This window comes from Oncorhynchus tshawytscha, linkage group LG13 (genome assembly GCF_018296145.1).
Source record: "Oncorhynchus tshawytscha isolate Ot180627B linkage group LG13, Otsh_v2.0, whole genome shotgun sequence".
In the NCBI taxonomy this organism is placed as follows: Eukaryota; Metazoa; Chordata; class Actinopteri; order Salmoniformes; family Salmonidae; genus Oncorhynchus; species Oncorhynchus tshawytscha.
This window is the reverse complement of record NC_056441.1, coordinates 83,797,975-83,818,747: the sequence shown is the minus strand read 5'-3', so window position 1 is coordinate 83,818,747 and position 20,773 is coordinate 83,797,975. Positions and strand designations below refer to the sequence as shown.

Genomic DNA, 20,773 nt, shown 5'->3' with positions numbered 1-20,773 from the left:
TGTTGCCCTGTCTCAGTGTGTTGCTCTGTCTCAGTGTGTTGCTCTGTCTCAGTGGGTTGCTCTGCTCTGTCTCAGTGGGTTGCTCTGTCTCAGTGGGTTGCTCTGCTCTGTCTCAGTGTGTTGCCCTGTCTCAGTGTGTTGCTCTGTCTCAGTGTGTTGCCCTGTCTCAGTGGGTTGCCCTGTCTCAGTGTGTTGCCCTGTCTCAGTGGGTTGCTCTGTCTCAGTGTGTTGCCCTGTCTCAGTGTGTTGCTCTGTCTCAGTGTGTTGCCCTGTCTCAGTGTGTTGCTCTGTCTCAGTGTGTTGCCCTGTCTCAGTGGGTTGCCCTGTCTCAGTGGGTTGCTCTGTCTCAGTGTGGATGGATTATCTTGGCAAAGGAGAAATGCTCACTAACAGGGATGTAAACAAAACAAACATTTTAGAGAAATGAGCTTTTTGTGCGTATGGAACATTTCTGTGACCTTTTATTTCAGCTCATGAAACATGGGACCGACACTTCACATGTTGTGTTTATATTTTTCTTCATTGTATGTTATGCTAAATTTTATTTTCTATTTTATTACACTGAATATTCAAATTACTTTATTATTCTCCTGTTGTTGCAATGTGGGGAGATGAACCTGAACCACATGTACTGTGTGAATGACAAATAAACTTGTCAAATTTGATTTGATTTGATTCATGGGGAAGTCTGTCCGACGTGGTGTCATATGTACTTTATCTAGGGAAAACAGGTGTACCATCACCTGTCTGCTCTGTTATGTTCCTCCCCCCGGGGCTGAGAGAGGAAGGGGGAAATCACTTCCCCATCCATAAAGGTAGATAGGAACTCCCCTAGCAGGTAGTCTCTATGACAGGGTGTAGATGAGATAGGAACTCCCCTAGCAGGTAGTCTCTATGACAGGGTGTAGATGAGATAGGAACTCCCCTAGCTGGTAGTCTCTATGACAGGGTGTAGATGAGATAGGAACTCCCCTAGCAGGTAGTCTCTATGACAGGGTGTAGATGGGATAGGAACTCCCCTAGCAGGTAGTCTCTATGACAGGGTGTAGATGAGATAGGAACTCCCCTAGCAGGTAGTCTCTATGACAGAGTGTAGATGAGATAGGAACTCCCCTAGCAGGTAGTCTCTATGACAGGGTGTAGATGGGATAGGAACTCCCCTAGCAGGTAGTCTCTATGACAGGGTGTAGATGAGATAGGAACTCCCCTAGCAGGTAGTCTCTATGATAGGGTGTAGATGAGATAGGAACTCCCCTAGCAGGTAGTCTCTATGACAGGGTGTAGATGAGATAGGAACTCCCCTAGCAGGTAGTCTCTATGACAGGGTGTAGATGGGATAGGAACTCCCCTAGCAGGTAGTCTCTATGACAGGGTGTGTTTGAGTGTAGCTCAACTTATTACATCCTCTTCTTCAGCCACACATCTTGGGAATAGATAGTGTCATGGAACAGAAAGTGTCACAGGAACAGGAAGTGGCTCTGAGACAGTGACTCTTTCCAGGAAGTCCTTGTTTTAGTGAGGTTATGAATGGTCTGTAACACGACAGAAACACCACACTGATGGTGTGTGAAGGGAACACTTGTCTCTTATGTCATGTGAGACGCTTCTGACTCTTATCTTCACGTGCTGCGTACCGGCCCTGTGCTATCAGGGTAGAAACACGTATCTGCCCAACAGAGGCCACTGTAGGAGATGCACTATGTCACTGTCACCGTTCCTGTCCTCCCTGTGCACAGCAGCCCTGTGGGTATTGGAATCTCCTGAAGACACAAAATAGATAGCTTTTATACACTGGGCAAGTGGCAGCCCCACCCTGATTACCAATTGCCACCACCTGAGACTGGCAGAGGCTGCGTTCACAACAGTAACTGTTCCACCCAGGTACATTAGGCTTGTATGTTTTCTGCTTCTTACACACCATGTTTCCCCCTCCTCCTCTTCTTCCTCCCCCCCCGTCCCTCCCCCTCTTCCTCTTCTTCCTCCTCCTCCTCCTCATCTTCCTCCTCCTCCCCCTCCTCCTCTTCTACCTCCTCCCCTCCTCCTCCCCTCCTCCTCTTCTTCCTCCTCCTCTTTTTCCTCCTCCCCTCCTCCTCCTCTTCCCCTCCTCTTCTTCCTCCTCCCCTCCTCCTCCTCCTCCCCCATCCTCTTCTTCCTCCTCCCCTCCTCCTCTTTTTCCTCCTCCCCCTCCTCCTCCTCCCCTCCTCCTCCTTCACCTCCTTCTCCTCTTTTTCCTCCTCCCCTCCTCCTCCTTCACCTCCTCCCTTCCTCCTCCCCTCCTCCTCCCCCTCCTCTTCTTCCTCCTCCTTCACCTCCTCCCCTCCTCCTCTTCTTCCTCCTCCCCTCCTCCTCCTCCCCCTCTTCTTCCTCCTCCCCTCCTCCTCCTCCTCCTTCACCTCCTCCTCCCCCTCCTCCTCTTCTTCCTCCTCCCCTCCTCCTCCTTTACCTCCCCTCCTCCTCCTCTTTTTCCTCCTCCTCCCTCCTCCTCCTCCTCCCCCTCCTCTTCTTCCTCCTCCCCTCCTCCTCCTTCACCTCCTCCTCCTCTTCTTCCTCCTCCCCTCCTCCTCCTTCAACCCCCCCTTCTTCCACCTCCCCCCACCTCCTCTTCCACAGGCTGTCCCAAGAGCTCAGGGAGAAGGAGGAAGGCTGGTTGTCATGCCAATGCAGGTGTAACTCTCTACAATCACAGCTGTTGGCATGTCAACAGAGAGAGGAGGAGGCAACCCGGAAGTACTCTGTGGCTGAGCAGGAAGTGGAAGCTCTGAGGAGAAAACTAGAACACGCCCAACAGAAGAGCAAAGACCTGAGGAGAGACAGGTGTGTCTGTATACGTATGATTTCCTCATACCTCAATGACCTTGTTTATGTGAGAAGCCTAATTACACCTGTATGAATGTCTATGTTTGTTATCTCACCTGTTTATCCCACTATTCCCACATGTGTCTGTTTGTGTCAGATCACATGTACACCTGTGTTTTAGTCCCATCTGTATTCCCATTCTCCCCCTTGTCCCAGGTCTCCCCCTTGTCCCAGGTCTCCCCCTTGTCCCATATCCCCAGTCCCAGGTGTCTACTTGTCTGTCATACATGATTCACCACTGTGTGTTGTGTGTGTGTGTGTGTGTGTGTGTGTGTGTGTGTGTGTGTGTGTGTGTGTGTGTGTGTGTGTGTGTGTGTGTGTGTGTGTTATCTCACCTGTATACATACCTAGGGTCCTGTTTCATCTGGTATCATTGCAAGTCCATTTCCACCAGTCATTAGTCACCTGTTTGTGTGTAAACTGTCCTGTGCACATCTCCTATTCCCACCTATTTAATGTCTAGCAGGTCTACTCAGCTCTGTGTATATGTAGTTGTGCATCGGTTAGGGCTCTGCTGGGCTCATTCCCACATTGTGGGTAATTCATTTTTTCAGCTTTCCTATTAAAAGGAACATTCGATCAAAATCCAAGTCACACACTATGAGCTGAACTGTACTGGGATTTCCTCTGGGTTATAGAACTGACCACACACCAGTACTGGCCTCAACACACTATCAAGTCACATGTCACACCTTGGTTTGGAAACTGTGTGAATGTGCATGCATATTGTTTGTGTTGGATTTTGGACCAAGGTGTTCCACTGAAGCTAACCCCATAAAACCCAAGGTTATTTCATTTAACTAGGCAAGTCAGTTAAGAACAAATTCTTATTTACAATGATGGTCTACCTGGGAACAGTGGGTTAACTGCCTGGTTGAGCAGCAGAATGACAGATTTCTACCTTCTCAGCTCGGGGATTCAATCCAGCAACCTTTCGGTTACTGGCCCAATGCTCGAACCACTAGGCTACCTGCCGTCCCGTTCTACTGAAACTACACCTCTAAAACCCAAGGAGTTCTACTGAAACTAAACCCCGAAAACCCAAGGTGTTCTACTGAAACTAAACCCATAAAACCCAAGGTGTTCTGATGAAACTACACCCCTAAAACCCAAGGTGTTCTACTGAAACTACACCCATAAAACCCAAGGTGTTCTGATGAAACTACACCCATAAAACCCAAGGTGTTCTACTGAAACTACACCCCTAAAACCCAAGGTGTTCTGAAACTACACCTCTAAAACCCAAGGTGTTCTACTGAAACTACACCCCTAAAACCCAAGGTGTTCTACTGAAACTACACCCCTAAAACCCAAGGTGTTCTACTGAAACTACACCCCTAAAACCCAAGGTGTTCTACTGAAACTACACCCCTAAAACCCAAGGTGTTCTACTGAAACTACACCCATAAAACCCGAGGTGTTCTGATGAAACTACACCCCTAAAACCCAAGGTGTTCTACTGAAACTACACCCATAAAACCCAAGGTGTTCTACTGAAACTACACCCCTAAAACCCAAGGTGTTCTGATGAAACTACACCCATAAAACCCAAGGTGTTCTACTGAAACTACACCCCTAAAACCCAAGGTGTTCTGATGAAACTACACCCATAAAACCCAAGGTGTTCTACTGAAACTACACCCCTAAAACCCAAGGTGTTCTGATGAAACTACACCTCTAAAACCCAAGGTGTTCTACTGAAACTAAACCCCTAAAACCCAAGGTGTTCTACTGAAACTAAACCCATAAAACCCAAGGTGTTCTGATGAAACTACACCCCTAAAACCCAAGGTGTTCTACTGAAACTACACCCATAAAACCCAAGGTGTTCTACTGAAACTACACCCCTAAAACCCAAGGTGTTCTGATGAAACTACACCCATAAAACCCAAGGTGTTCTACTGAAACTACACCCCTAAAACCCAAGGTGTTCTGATGAAACTACACCCATAAAACCCAAGGTGTTCTACTGAAACTACACCCCTAAAACCCAAGGTGTTCTGATGAAACTACACCTCTAAAACCCAAGGTGTTCTACTGAAACTAAACCCCTAAAACCCAAGGTGTTCTACTGAAACTAAACCCATCATAGTGAAATGATCAGATGGTTGAAAATAATATGGTGGAAACTTAATTTAGCTTTTGAGGGGAACATGAATTATCATAGAGGAAGAAGTCAAAATACATGAAACTGAGGAAAGAAATGGCCACTTCCTGTGACCTCAGATAAACTGAGCTGTAGCTTGTGTGTTTGTGTGTGCGTGTGTTTACTACCCCAGAGAGGAAAAAGAGGAACCCTGACTGTACTCACCCTGTATCCTTACCACAAACACGCACGCACGCACACACACGCACACACACACACACGGCATGCAATGTCTGAGCACACAGCAGCAGACAAACAGTCACTCCCACACCAACAAGATCTCATAGTTTCCCTTCGAAATTCACTGTATTATGTCTTTTTTTCCCCGCATTTATTCTGCATGGTTACGGACTGAAAGGTTATGGTTTGGGGAAGGTTTAAAACAAAATGATTACATGTAATGCGATAGGTGTCATCAGTATTCATACACAGTAAATTTAAAAGTGTTAAATCAACACTTTTAAGTGTTAAATGTATCACTGTCAGCGAGTACATATGGTCCCACTCTACACAGAGTAAAAAGTACATTGATCAAAGTGTCACATTTCCAGTGTTGATTTAACACTGAGGAGTGCAGAAAGTTAACACTACACTACACTGGCCAGTGTTGATGATCAAATTTAACACTAAGAGGTAATCACCACATTTTTAGTGGTATAGTGACACTCACTAGTGTTGATCTAGGGTGACTCCTATTAGAGTAAAACTGTGTTTACTCTATTCAGTGTTCATTTATTTACTCTTCCCCCATGTAAATGTAAATTATATTTTGTGAAAGTACTTGGAATTTCACCATAAACTCAAGCAAAGCTGTTTCAACATTCAAATATGTTTCTCACAACCTAACCATAAGTCTCAGCCCTTAAACTGTTATCAAGTCTCACTTAAACTGTTATGAGAGTAGGGGGCAATGCAGTCCAAAAAAAACCTTGCTCCATATGACATGAGCAAGTGAGAGTAGGGGGCAATGTCGTCCAAAAAAAACCTTGCTCCATATGACATGAGCAAATCAAAAGGTTTGTGGTACATGATGTCATTTACATGAAATACTTTGCATTGTGGACTTTTCTTCAAAACAACTTTAAATGCAAATTATCATCAAAAACATAAGGTTTCAAGAGCTGACCCAACCCCCCCCAAAAAAAACATTTTCCTCTTTCAGAACAATAGCCTTAATTTTGTAAAATACTGGCATTTCAATAACTACTTCACCACATATGACCAAATCAAGAGGATATTCTGTAGCATGGGGCTTTACCCGTATAACTGACAAAACATGTGTGTGCACTGAGACATTCGACTTGGCAGCAATCTCATGGCTTTCTTTCAGGTCGTTGAGCCTTGACATCTTTCCTGGATTGATAGCTAGTCCATCCTGGCTGATAGCTAGTCCATCCTGGCTGATAGCTTGTCCATCCTGGCTGATAGCTTGTCCATCCTGGCTGATAGCTTGTCCATCCTGGCTGGTAGCTTGTCCATCCTGGCTGGTAGCTTGTCCATCCTGGCTGGTAGCTTGTCCATCCTGGCTGATAGCTAGTCCATCCTGGCTGATAGCTAGTCCATCCTGGCTGATGGCTGATAGCTTGTCCATCCTGGCTGATAGCTTGTCCATCCTGGCTGACAGCTTGTCCATCCTGGCTGATAGCTAGTCCATCCTGGCTGATAGCTTGTCTATCCTGGCTGAAGGTTTCCCAGTTATATGCCATGTCATTTTGGTGTTTCTTGGCTAAGGTCATAGTGACATTCTTAAAACTCTTCAGTTGTTTTTTTAAAGAAATGATGTTTTGCCTCGTAGCAGATACACTATGAGTGAAGAATGGGCCCGATATTCCTTATACAACGAGGATAATGTATCATGAAGTGGGGTTTCGGTAACAGATTTCTAACCAGGAAACAAATACTTGAAAAGCCTAGGATGTTCAGCAATTTTGCCCCAAGTTTAACATGTTACTTGTGTTTGGGTTCTTCAAAATCGACTGCAATGTCTGGAGAATTAGAACGTAAGAAAATGGATCAGTTATGACCATTTGATTATAAGTTTCAGTAGTTTTGTTTCTTCTATTGTCAAATCTAACACCGAGGACTTTCTCAGCTGAACTGTTCCTCATTTTTATATGAAATAAATCTCTTCGTTTTGATACCCAATTCAACAATGTGAAAGGATTTTCAATATCCTGAAAAGAATGTTGGATTTTTCGGACAGTTTCTGTGTCTTTTGAAGATATACATGTAAGAGTGGTTGCTTCAGCTTGACCCTGTATCTCTTGAACCGCTTCTTCCACGGAAGATACAAAACTATTTACAGTCGTCTGACCGACACCTGCAGCCTTCAGTTGTGCAATAGCAGACGCACACATATCAAGTGTGTTCTTGTTAGATATTGGTACAACATGGTTACAACTCGAATTTGAAGGAAAATCAGCATTACTTGGCTGATTATCAACGGCTGTATTAGCATCTAAGTTAGCATTTAACAAAAATCTCCAGAAAGTCTCCAGAATTTGCCCTGTTCAAATGCTTCATAAAGCCAGAAAATGTACCAAATAAACTACAACAATCTGCTTGACCACATTTTAGACTTTTTATGTTACACGGCAGTCTGACAACCATGTATCAAAATAGCTAAATAATATCAGTGAAATAATTGTTTAAATTCACCTTTTGCGTGGAACAAATTAGGATTTTGGTTGATCCAACAATGGCGTCGAGAAAAGAGGAAATTGAACGCAGAAACTGAATTTATGGGCGGGGTTGTGATGATGTTTACACTTACTACGTAACAGTCCACACTAAATAGAGTACAATTGTACACCTTAGCAATTAACACCAGTTATCAGCACTGACGCGAGGGGTCATTTGGCACTGCCAGTTGCTAGATCAACTCTATGGGAGTTTTGACACAGTGAATTTAACACGGGTGATTTTACTGTGTAGTATTCGCATGGCTTGCTTGAGTAATGTGAACTGCTGTAGTGCAGTGGTCTAAGCAGTGGCTCCAGCTCCAAGCCTCATGAGTGCTGGACGATAATTGTATATCGAAGTTCTCTGGGCCTTTCAAACGTCCAAAATCGTCATCTATTTCTAGTGACCACACATATATTCCAAGAGAGCTTTGTTTTTCCATTCATAAAAGGGAACAGTTTGGCCTCCGCCATCGCTGACTCTCGCTGACCTGCGAGAGGACATTTTGTGCCCTTGTTCCTGAAAAAAACTAATCTCTGCTCCCTCTTCCACCCTCCCAGCCCTCACCCTGCACTCTACAACTGTACACTACACCCCCAAACCCTCTCCTTCTGCCCCCTCTAATGACCCCCTGCCTACCCCCACCCTGCGTGTGTGTGTGTGTGTGCAGTGTGGGTTGAGTAATGTATGAATAATTAGAACAAATGCCCTCTTTCACCCCACCAATCCAGCCGGCACACAATGGGGCTGTTGATGTTTTCCCCTCTTCTGGGGTAGGGAGGGAGGGAGCGAGAGAGCAAAGGAGCGAGGGGGTAGGGAGGGAGCGAGCGAGGGAGGGAGGGAGTGAGAGAACAAAGGAGTGAGGGGATAGGGAGGGAGGGAGGGAGCGAAGGAGCGAGGGAGGGAGGGAGCGAAGGAGCGAGGGGAGGGAGGGAGGAGGGAGGGAGAGAGCGAGGGAGGGAGCGAGCGAGGGAGGGAGCGAGCGAGCGAGGGAGGGAGCGAGGGAGGGAGAGAGCGAGGGAGGGAGCGAGGGAGGGTGGGAGCGAGGGAGGGAGGGAGGGAGAGAGCGAGGGAGGGAGAGAGCGAGGGAGGGAGAGAGCGAGGGGAGGGAGCGAGGGGAGGGAGGGAGGGAGGGAGGGAGGGATAAAGAACATGGTGGTTACTTCTCACGCTGTATGTCTCTTTGCACACTATACAGGACACACCATGCATCTGGCTGACACTTCTACAGAACAGAGAACAAAAACTGTAAATCATTTAGAAGTTAAGAGAGGTCAAACATGTGGTTCCTTTGTCATAAGATGGATGTGAATGACCTGTCTGGTGGATGGTCAATATGGGTTGAGGAATGAATTGGGAGCTGTGGTGTTCCCCTCTGTAGCTGCAGTGTGGATATACTACTTCTATAGATCACTATGTGTAGAGACTGATGGAGAGCAACTTCTCCGATTGATGGGTGTGTTTCTCAAGTTAGGATGGAAAGCAGTGTACATGATAGAGACATATGGAGAGGGGTTGGCACAGCAGACGTCCCACACACACACACACGCACGCACGCACGCACGCACGCACGCACGCACACACGCACGCACGCACGCACACACGCACGCACGCACGCACACACACACACACACACACACACACACACACACACACACACACACACACACACACACACACACACACACACACACACACACACACACACACACACACACACACACACACACACACACACACACGCATATGTCTGTCTAGTAAAGCTGGCTGGCGTGAGAGAGAAAGTGCTCCCAGATTTACTCCCAGATGCCTGTCTCCACCCCGACTGAGAGGTGAGTTTGCACGCTCTGACACACACACACACACACACACACACACACACACACACACACACACACACACACACACACACACACACACAGACACGCTCCAATGCCCCGGGGGTCTATTTGGTCACTGGGTCCGATTAGGCTATTCCTATTATCTTTCCAGGTTGTTGTTTTCCATGGTTCGGGCCGAGGTCGGGATTACAATTGGGAAGGGGTCTTTCCCAAATCCCCTCCATCCCTGCACACACACACACACACACACACAATCTCACATTCCCAGCATCTGTTCACGCCCAAAGCCCTGCTATGGAACTCACAGGTCCGTTTGGGGATCAGTGTAACACTGCGTTACCCTGGGCAATAGCAGGAGGAGACAGCAGTAGCAGCACACTGTGTCCAGAAACTACAGATGACCAGTAAACTACAGATGATCAGTAAACTACAGATGACCAGTAAACTACAGATGATCAGTAAACTACAGAGAAGCGGTTGACTCTTCAGAAAGATCAACACACTGTACTGTGAACATTTCTGTGCATCATGACCCCATTCTGCTCCAGAAGCAGTAAGCCGGGTGCTCAGCGATTAGATCATTTGATAATAAGATGATTAGATGATGTGAGAGTAGTGTCAGTAGCAGGGGCTGACTGGGACCAGAAATCGGCCCTTGTATTTCTAACCCAGCAGCCCATCTTTATCCTTGAGGCCCCCACACCAGATCATTTTGTTCCTCCAAGCCCCCACATCAGCCCAGTTGATGATCAATGGCGCAAAATACCCAAATGAGACAAGCCCACTGGGCTAAAAATGGAACAGCCCATCTGGCAAATCCTGAAATGCCAGATGGCCAGTCCACCCCTTGTCAGGCATCAGCATGCTTCAGTTCGGCTGGTGCCTAGCCGGCTCCCTTAAAATACCTTCTCTTGAAAAACGAGATAAAATAAGATGTAGCACTGTTTGTCCATTTTGAGATCCGTAGCAGTATACACTTCCTCAAAATAGTCAGAATGAATCTAAAATAACTCAAGAAATCACGTTATTGTCGAGGAGATCTTAGTTGCTCAATTTTACATCTAACTAAGATGTTTGGTGCAGTATTGAATTTTTAAAAATTGCATGAAAACAAGTCGAGTCTCGTTGAATGAAAATGAAGACTATTGTAGAATCCCTACTGTTGACCAATCACCGTAGACTCCGTCTACGAACTTCGGCTTACCTCCAAAAATTTGAGTGAGTTGAGTGAGTGATTGGGGGGTGTAAGTGCGGACATTTTTATAGCGCTGCTTTTGAGTGCTGTCAAAAAATTAGATCTTGGTTACTCTTGGGAAATATAAATCACTTAAATATTTCAACACAAATGGTTTTCACATACACACACACACTTAGATATCACACAGAGGTTTTTAAAAAACATACTTTAACGATGACAGCTTCTCCATCCTAGAGGGGGAGATCAACAATTTCCAGGCCCAGGGACATGTACTAGTCTGTGGCGACCTACATGCCAGAACTGGACAAGAACCTGACACCCTCAACACACAGGGGGACAAACACCTACCTGGGGGTGACAGCATTCCCTCCCCCATATGTCCCCTAGACACAACTACGATAACATAAACAACAAAAACGAGTCACAACTCCTGCAGCTCTGTCGGACGCTGGGTATGTACATAGTCAATGGTAGGCCTCCAAGGGGATTCCTGTGGTAGGTACACCTATAGCTCATCTCTTGGCAGTAGTACTGTAGACTACTTTATCACTGACCTCAACCCAGAGTCTCTCAGAGCATTCACAGTCAGTCCACTGACACCCCTATAAAATCACACTCTACTTGAACAGAGCTATGCTCAATCATGAGGCATCAAAGCCAAAGGAACTGAATAATATTAAGAAATGCTATAGATGGAAGGAAAGTAGTGTGGAAATCTACCAAAAAACAATTAGGCGACAACTAATTAAATCCCTTCTAGACAATTTCCTGGACAAAATGTTTCACTGTAATAGTGAAGGTGTACACTTGGCAGTAGAAAACTTGTCAGACCTGTCAGCTTCCCTATCCAATCAAAAAATGTCAAATAATTCGGTCTACCACTGTTTCCAGTGGCTGTCATGTTTATTTTATTATGAGGCAGAATCCTCCCAGATTGCAGTTCCTAGGGCTTCCACTAGATATTGTAGTTTTTCTAAGTGGCTCCCATTTTGGCCGTAGTGTTTTCATGCGCGTGGATGAGAGCTCGTTCGTTGTCTTTTTTCTCCAGTGAAGACAATAACGATTCTTCGTCTTCAATTTTATTGTTTATTTCCGTATTAGTGTACCTGAGGTTTGATTATAAACGTTGTTTGACTTGTTTGTAAAAGTTTATTGGTAACGTTTGGGATTCATTTTGTATGCATTTTGATGGAGGGAAACCAGGTGGATTATTGAATGAAGCACGCCAGCTAAACTGAGATTTTGGGGATATAACGAAGGACTTTATCGAACAAAAGGACCATTTGTGATGTAGCTGGGACCTTTTGGAGTGACAACAGAAGAAGATCTTCAAAAGGTAAGGCATTTATTATATTGCTATTTCTGACTTTCGTGGCACATCTGCCTGGTTGAAAAATGTTTTTCATGCTTTTGTATGCGGGGCGCTGTCCTCAGATATTCGCATGGTGTGCTTTCTCCTTAAAGCCTTTTTGAAATCTGACACAGCGGCTGGATAAACAACAAGTTAAACTTTATTTTGATGTATGACCCTTGTATTTTCATGAACGTTAAATATTTCTATTCCTGTAATTTGAATTTCGGGCGCTTTGCAATTTCAACGGATGTTGTCGAGATGAGTCGCTAGCGGAACGCCTAAAGTTAAGAAAAGGTTCAAAATAGCCCACATTAACATATGTAGTTTAAGAAACAAGGTTCATGAAATTAATAACTTGCTAGTAACAGATGACATTCATATTCTGACTATCTCTGAAACTCACTTAGACAATACCTTTGATGATACAGTGGTAGCAATACATGGTTATAACATTTACAGAAAATGCCCGAAATCCCAGTGGTGGAGGTGTTGCTGTTTATATTCAGAACCAAATTCCTGTAAAGATTTAAAGATGGTCTCATATTAAATACTGTTGAAGCAATATGGCTACAGGTTCATCTGCCTCACCTAAAGCCCATTCTTGTGGGAAGCTGCTATAGACCACCAAGTGCTAACAGTCAGTATCTGGATAACATGTGTGAAATGCTTGATAATGTATGTGATATCAACAGAGAGGTATATTTTCTGTGTAATTTAAATATTGACTGGCGCTCATCAAGCTGCCCACTCAAGAAAAAGCTTCAAACTGTAACCAGTGCCTGCAACCTGGTTCAGGTTATCAGTCAACCTACCAGGGTAGTTACAAACAGCACAGGAATGAAATCATCAACATGTATTGATCACATCTTTACTAATGCTGCAGAAATGTGCTTGAAAGCAGTATCCAGATCCATCGGATGTAGTGATCACAATATAGTAGCCATATCTAGGAAAACCAAAGTTCCAAAGGCTGGGCCTAATATAAGACGTTTTGTAGTGACTCCAATGTTGTTGATGTAAAGAATATTAAAGTATTCAGAATCCTATTAAACAAAGATAAATTACATCAAGAATGATAGTAAAAAGCTTTGGAGCACCTTCAATAACAATTTGGGGAATAAGGCAAACTCAGCTCCATCATTCATTGAATCAGAGGCTCATTCATCACAAAAGTGACTGATATTGCAAACTACTTTAATATTTTTTTCATTGGCAAGATTAGCAAATTTAGGCATGACATGCCAGCAACAAACGCTGACAATACACATTCAAGTATTTCTGACCAAATTATGAAAGACAATAATTGTCATTTTTAATTCCGTAAAGTGAGTGTGGATTAGGTGACAACAATGACAAGCCACCGGGGTCTGACAACTTGGATGGAAAATTACTGTGGATCATAGCTAATGATATTGCCACTCCTATTTGCCACATCTTCAATGTAATCCTACTAGATAGTGTGTGCCCTCAGGCCTGGAGGGAAGCAAAAGTCACTCCGCTACTTAAGCTAGGGGGCACTATTTTTATGTTTGGAAAAATAACGTTCCCAAAGTAAACTGCCTATTTCTCAGGTCCAGATGCAAGAATATGCATATAATTGATTAGGATAGCAAACACTCTAAAGTTTCCAAAACTGTCAAAATATTGTCTGTGAGTATAACAGAACTGATATTGCAGGCGAAACCCTGAGAAAAATCAAACCAGGAAGTGGCTTCTATTTTGAAAACTCCATGTTCCATAGCCTCCCATTGCTCCATTTAAAGGGATATCAACCAGATTCCTTTTCCTATCACTTCCTCAAGGTGTCAACAGTCTTCAGACATAGTTTCAGGCTTTTATTTTGCAAAATGAGCCAGAACTATAACATCACGTCATGGGGTCACATGAGTTTTGCTCGCGCAACAGAATTTGGACAGCTATTGTTTTTCCCTCTCCTACTGATAAAGACATTTGCGGTTGATATATTATCGATTAAATATTTAAAAAACAACCTGAGGATTGATTATAAAAAAGCGTTTGACATGTTTATGTGGACATTACGGATATTATTTGGAATTTGTCTGCGTTGTCTTGACCGCTCTTTCCTGTGGATTTCTGAACATAATGCGCCAAACAAACGGAGATATTTTGGATATAAAAATAATCTTCATGGAACAAATGGAACATTTGTTGTGTAACTGGGAGTCTCGTGAGTGAAAACATCTGAAGATCATCAAAGCTAAACGATTAATTTGATTGCTTTTCTGATTTTCGTGACCAAGCTACCTGATGCTAAGTGTACTTAATGTTATGTCATGCGATCGATAAACTTACCCAAACGCTTGGATTGCTTTCGCTGTAAAGCATAATTTCACAATCTGAAACAACAGGTGGATTAACAAAAGGCTAAGCTGTGTTTTGCAATATTGCACTTGTGATTCCATGAATATGAATATTTTTTGTAATATTATTTGACTGGGGTGCTATGCTATTCAGCGGTTGCTGATGACAATTATCCCGCTTAAGGGATGGGTAGCGTCAAGAAGTTTTAAGAATAGTAAAGCCCCCTTTACTGGCTCAATTAGCCGACCAATCTGTTAACAACCCTTAGTAAACATTTGGAAAAAATGTTGTTTGACCAACAAGTGGACAACAAACTTTCAGCACGCTGATAGGGAAGGACATTCAACAAGCACAGCACTTGGTAAAATATTATGGGGGCTGTTAGACTTCAGTGCGGCTTTTGACATTATCAATCATAGTCTGCTGCTGAAAAAACTGATCTGTTATGGCTTTACACCCCCTGTGATATTGTGGATAAAGAGTTACCTGTCTAACAGAACACAGAGGGTGTTCTTTCATGGAAGCCTCTCTAAAATAATCCAGGTAGAATCAGGAATTCCCCATGGCAGCTGTCTAAGCCCCTTACTTTTTTCAATCTTTACTAACGACATGCCACTGGCTTTGAGTAAAGCCAGCGTGTCTATGTATGTGGATGACTCAAGACTATACACGCCAGCTACTACAGTGACTGAAATAACTGTAACACTTAACAAAGAGCTGCAGTTAGTTTCAGAATGGATGACAACGAATAAGTTAGTCCTAAATATTTCTAAAACTAAAAGCATTGTATTTGGGACAACCCCCCTAGCTAAAATGGGGATAAGTCTGTCCATAATGAAGTGCTGCACTACCTTCTTAACAACACTATCAACAAGGCAGGTCCTACAGGCTCTAGTTTTGTCTCACCTGGACTACTGTTCAGTTGTGTGATCAGGTGCCACAAAGAGGGACTTTGCAATTGCAATTGGCTCAGAACAGGGCAGCAAGGCTGGCCCTTGATGTACACAGAGAGCAAACATTTATAATATGCATGTCAATCTCTCCTGGTTCAAAGTAGAGGAGAGATTGACTTCATCACTACTTGTATTTGTGTGAGGTATTGACATGCACCAAGCTGTCTGTTTTAAACAACTAGCACACCGCTCAGACATGAGAGGTCTCTTCACAGTCCCCAAGTCCAGTACATCAGGTAACTGATTCAAGCAGTAGAATCAGATTGTTTTAATAAACAGATAAGAAAAAACATATGGATTTAGTGTTGTAGATATGTGGCAGTGGAGTATGGGCCTGAGGGCACCTACTTAGTGTGTTGTGAATTCTGTAATGAATATATTGTAATGTTTTTTAAATTGTATAAATGCCTTAATTTTGCCAGACTCCAGGAGGAGTAGCTGCTGACTTGGCAGCAGCTAATTGGGATCTAGTTTGCCTAGTTAAATAAAGGTTAAAAAAATATATAGAATAATGGGGGTTCATAACAAAAAACAAATACAAATTTGAGGGACAGCTAGTAACATGCACATCATGCACCCACAGCAGAGCGAGAGAGCAATATCTGCACATACTGTATGTGACACAGTACGCACTTTTAGGGGACCACTTTTCGTGAGCGCAACTTTAAAACTACTGGCTAAAAAGTATATAAAAGTACTAGAAAACCCCTTTAAGTATACCCTCCTAATATCCTAATCTTATACTCTTCTAATGGCATATCTGAAGCTCTTTGAATTTGGAGGTGAGTGTTCAACTGTATGTGGGAATGAGTGTGTGTGTGTGTGTGTGTGTGTGTGTGTGTGTGTGTGTGTGTGTGTGTGTGTGTGTGTGTGTGTGTGTGTGTGTGTGCGTGGGTGTGCGTGTGTGTGTGTGTGTGTGTGTGCGTGTGTGTGCATGTGTGTGCGTGGGTGCGTAGGTGCGTGCGTGTGTTCTCCTCTCCCCTGCTATCTAAGATTTATATCGCTTCACGTCGCATCACTCAGACCAGCTGCTGAAATGACACGCACGTTCTTTTTTTCCATGACTGAAATGTTCTCCTCCTTTTTATCCTTCCATCTCCCTCACTCTCTGGGGAGAAGGAGCATGTTCTATCTATTTATTATCTTTACACAGTCTGACATATTGAGAGGATCATCAAATGTGTGCGTGTACAAATATTAGGAAGCCCTTTGGGTTGATGCAACATGACAGATGTGGATACTATGTCTGGGGGCCTAGCTAAGAGCTCTCAGTCTTTAACAGCTGGGTTCAAATGGTGTGATGTTAGCTTTTGTGGAGGGTTGAACCTGCTAGATGTTAGCTTGTGTGTCGTCTAACGTCACCATCGTCTGTCGAGGCTCGGATGTTATGTCTTTCTGAGGTATTTGGGCTATTTGTTTGTTTGCATCTTTCCGTCTTGTGTGTGTGTGTGTGTGTGTGTGTGTGTGTGTGTGTGTGTGTGTGTGTGTGTGTGTGTGTGTGTGTGTGTGTGTGTGTGTGTGTGTGTGTGTGTGTGTGTGTGTGTGTGTGTGTGTGTGTGTGTGTGTGTGCGTGTGTGCGTGTGTGTGTGTGTGTGTGTGTGTGTTTTCTGTCTTCCACTATCTGTCACACACCTCCGGGGGGTGAGTAAGGCCCACAGTAAATCTTGTCATTTTGGTATATGACTGCTACAGGCTTTACTCACACTCTGTAACATGATAATGATCAAATCTAGACTAAAAAGACTTATGACAATGATAATGCAGAAAAACTGATATGTGGTTGTGCAACAGAGGTTGGAGATAAACAGACCAAGGCAGCAGAACTAGGCTGGCCTGTCTATCCAGTGTGTATGCATTATTTTGATGATAGTATGCATTAGGTATTACTGTGGTTATAGTATCCAGTGTGTATGCATTACTTTGATGATAGTATGCATTAGGTATTACTGTGGTTATAGTATCCAGTGTGTATGATTTACTGTGATTATAGTATCCAGTATGTATTACTGTGATTATAGTATCCAGTATGTATTACTGTGATTATAGTATCCAGTATGTATTACTGTGATTATAGTATCCAGTATGCATTAGGTATTACTGTGGTTATAGTATCCAGTATGCATTACTGTGATTATAGTATCCAGTATGTATTACTGTGATTATAGTATCCAGTATGCATTACTGTGATTATAGTTTCCAGTATGTATTACTGTGATTATAGTATCCAGTATGTATTACTGTGATTATACTATATCAAGGTAAAAGGCAAACATTGGAACAGCATTACAGCTGCAGGATTCCGTTTGTTTTTGTCTGACTCGCTCGCTGTCTGAGTACTAGGTCCACACACACACACACACACACACACACACACACACACACACACACACACACACACACACACACACACCTGCTTTTCTGAACATTAGGTCCCTGCATCTCAGGAACGCTGGGAGGGAAAACCTTGGTGTATTGGAGCGGATTAGAGAGTAGTTTCCCATTGTTGGTTCACCCATACTGAGGAGGACACAGTGACTTCTGAACCCTTCCTGGGAGACTGGGGATTAGCCCTGCCTGCTCTGGCATTCTGGCACACATTTAACACACACAGACATGCACATACACACGCTGACACACACACACACATTGCACACAGCTCTAATTGTCTCCTCAGAGCTTTATGATAGTGTTGGTTTAGCTGTGAGGGTTGTTTGTGTGCTATTTGGACGGATTTCTCCATGGCGATGGCTTGGTTTTGTTTTTCAGAAATGTGCCTGTCCCCTTGGGCAAACAATCCACCATTTTAGTTGTTCCTACCAGATGGATGACAGTCTGTCTCTATGACCTCAAACCAGTCATGAATATAAACATCTGATATTTTTTGACAGTTTAATTTACGCTGAACAAAAATGTAAACGCAACAATTTCAAAGATTTTACAGAGTTACAGTTCATATCAGGAAATTCATTTTAATTAATTAATTATGCCCTAAATCTATGGATTTCACATGACTGGGAATACAGATTATGCATCTGTTTGTCACAGATACCTTATTAAAAAAGTAGGGGTGTGGATCAGAAAACCAGTTATTATTTTTAGTTTTGTATTTATTTTTTATTTAACCAGGCAGCTCAGTTTAAGAAACATTTTTTATTTACAATGACGGCCTACCAGAATGCAAAAGGCCTCCTGTGGGGACAGGGTCCAGGATTAAAATAAAAAATCAAATAAAAATATAGGACAAAACACACATCACGACAAGAGAGACACCACAACACTACATAAAGAGAGACCTATAAGACAACAACATAGCAAGGCAGTAACACATGACAACACAGCATGGTAGCAACACCACATGACAACAACATGGTAGCAACACAACATGGCAGCAGCACAACATGGTAGCAGCACAAACCATGGTACAAATATTATTGGGCACAGACAACAGCACAAAGGGCAAGAAGGTTGAGACAACAATACATCACGCGATGCATCATGCGGCTCGACACATCTCCTTCACATAGAGTTGATCAGGCTGTTGATTGTATCCTGTGGAATGTTGTCCCACTCCTTTTCAATCGCTGTGTCAAGTAGCTGGATATTGGTGGGAACTGGAACACGCTGTCGTACACGTAGATCAAGACCATCACAAACCTGCTCAATGGGTGACATGTCTGGTGAGTATGCAGGCCATGGAAGAACTGGGACATTTTCAGCTTCCAGGAATTGTGTCCAGATCCTTGGGGCCGTGGATTATCATGCTGAAACATGAGGTGATGATGGTGGTTGAATGGCATGACAATGGGTCTCAGGATTTCCTCACGGTATCTCTGTGCATTCAAATTGCCATCAATAAAATGCAATTGTGTTTGTTGTCCGTAGTTTATGCCTGCCCATACCATAACCCCACCATGAGGCACTCTGAGGATGACAAGCACGCCGATGAGTTTCACTGAGATGGTTTTTGACAGTTTGTGCAGATATTCTTTGGTTGTGCAAACCCAAAGTTTCATCAGCTGTCTAGGTGGCTGGTCTCAGACCATCCCACAGTTTCATCAGCTGTCTAGGTGGCTGGTCTCAGACCATCCCACAGTTTCATCAGCTGTCTAGGTGGCTGGTCTCAGACCATCCCACAGTTTCATCAGCTGTCTAGGTGGCTGGTCTTAGACCATCCCACAGTTTCATCAGCTGTCTAGGTGGCTGGTCTCAGACCATCCCACAGTTTCATCAGCTGTCTAGGTGGCTGGTCTCAGACCATCCCACAGTTTCATCAGCTGTCTAGGTGGCTGGTCTCAGACCATCCCACAGTTTCATCAGCTGTCTAGGTGGCTGGTCTCAGACCATCCCACAGTTTCATCAGCTGTCTAGGTGGCTGGTCTCAGACCATCCCACAGTTTCATCAGCTGTCCAGGTGGCTGGTCTCAGACCATCCCACAGTTTCATCAGCTGTCTAGGTGACTCTCCTTCACTGCAGCCGAGGTGAGTAAGACATTTAAACGTGTTAACCCTCGCAAGGCTGCAGGCCCAGCCGGCATCCCCAGCCGCGCCCTTAGAGCATGCGCAGACCAGCTGGCCGGTGTGTGTACGGACATATTCAATCAATCCCTATACCAGTCTGCTGTTCCCACATGCTTCAAGAGGGCCACCATTGTTCCTGTTCCCAAGAAAGCTAAGGTAACTGAGCTAAACGACTACCGCCCCGTAGCACTCACTTCCGTCATCATGAAGTGCTTTGAGAGACTAGTCAAGGACCATATCACCTCCACCCTACCTGACACCCTAGACCCACTCCAATTTGCTTACCGCTCAAATAGGTCCACAGACGATGCAATCTCAACCACACTGCACACTGCCCTAACCCATCTGGACAAGAGGAATACCTATGTGAGAATGCTGTTCATCGACTACAGCTCGGCATTCAACACCATAGTATCCTCCAAGCTCGTCATCAAGCTCGAGACCCTGGGTCTCGACCCCGCCCTGTGCAACTGGGTACTGGACTTCCTGACGGGCCGCCCCCAGGTGGTGAGGGTAGGCAACAACATCTCCACCCCGCTGATCCTCAACACTGGGGCCCCACAAGGGTGCGTGCTGAGCCCACTCCTGTACTCCCTGTTCACACACGACTGCATGGCCACGCACGCCTCCAACTCAATCATCAAGTTTGCGGACGACACAACAGTGGTAGGCTTGATTACCAACAACGACGAGACGGCCTACAGGGAGGAGGTGAGGGCCCTCGGAGTGTGGTGTCAGGAAAATAACCTCACACTCAACGTCAACAAAACTAAGGAGATGATTGTGGACTTCAGGAAACAGCAGAGGGAACACCCCCCTATCCACATCGATGGAACAGTAGTGGAGAGGGTAGCAAGTTTTAAGTTCCTCGGCATACACATCACAGACAAACTGAATTGGTCC

General features: G+C 44.3%; 1 protein-coding gene across 1 annotated transcript in view; it reads left to right on the top strand.

Moving 5' to 3' along the window:
- The window catches only part of lekr1 (leucine, glutamate and lysine rich 1), a 151,391-nt gene that overhangs the window by 110,439 nt on the left and 20,179 nt on the right, over window positions 1-20,773 (top strand). The window contains exon 8 of the mRNA XM_042296439.1: window positions 2,611-2,814. Within this exon, the coding sequence (XP_042152373.1) occupies window positions 2,611-2,814 (204 nt within the window). The remainder of the gene's footprint in view (window positions 1-2,610; window positions 2,815-20,773) is intronic.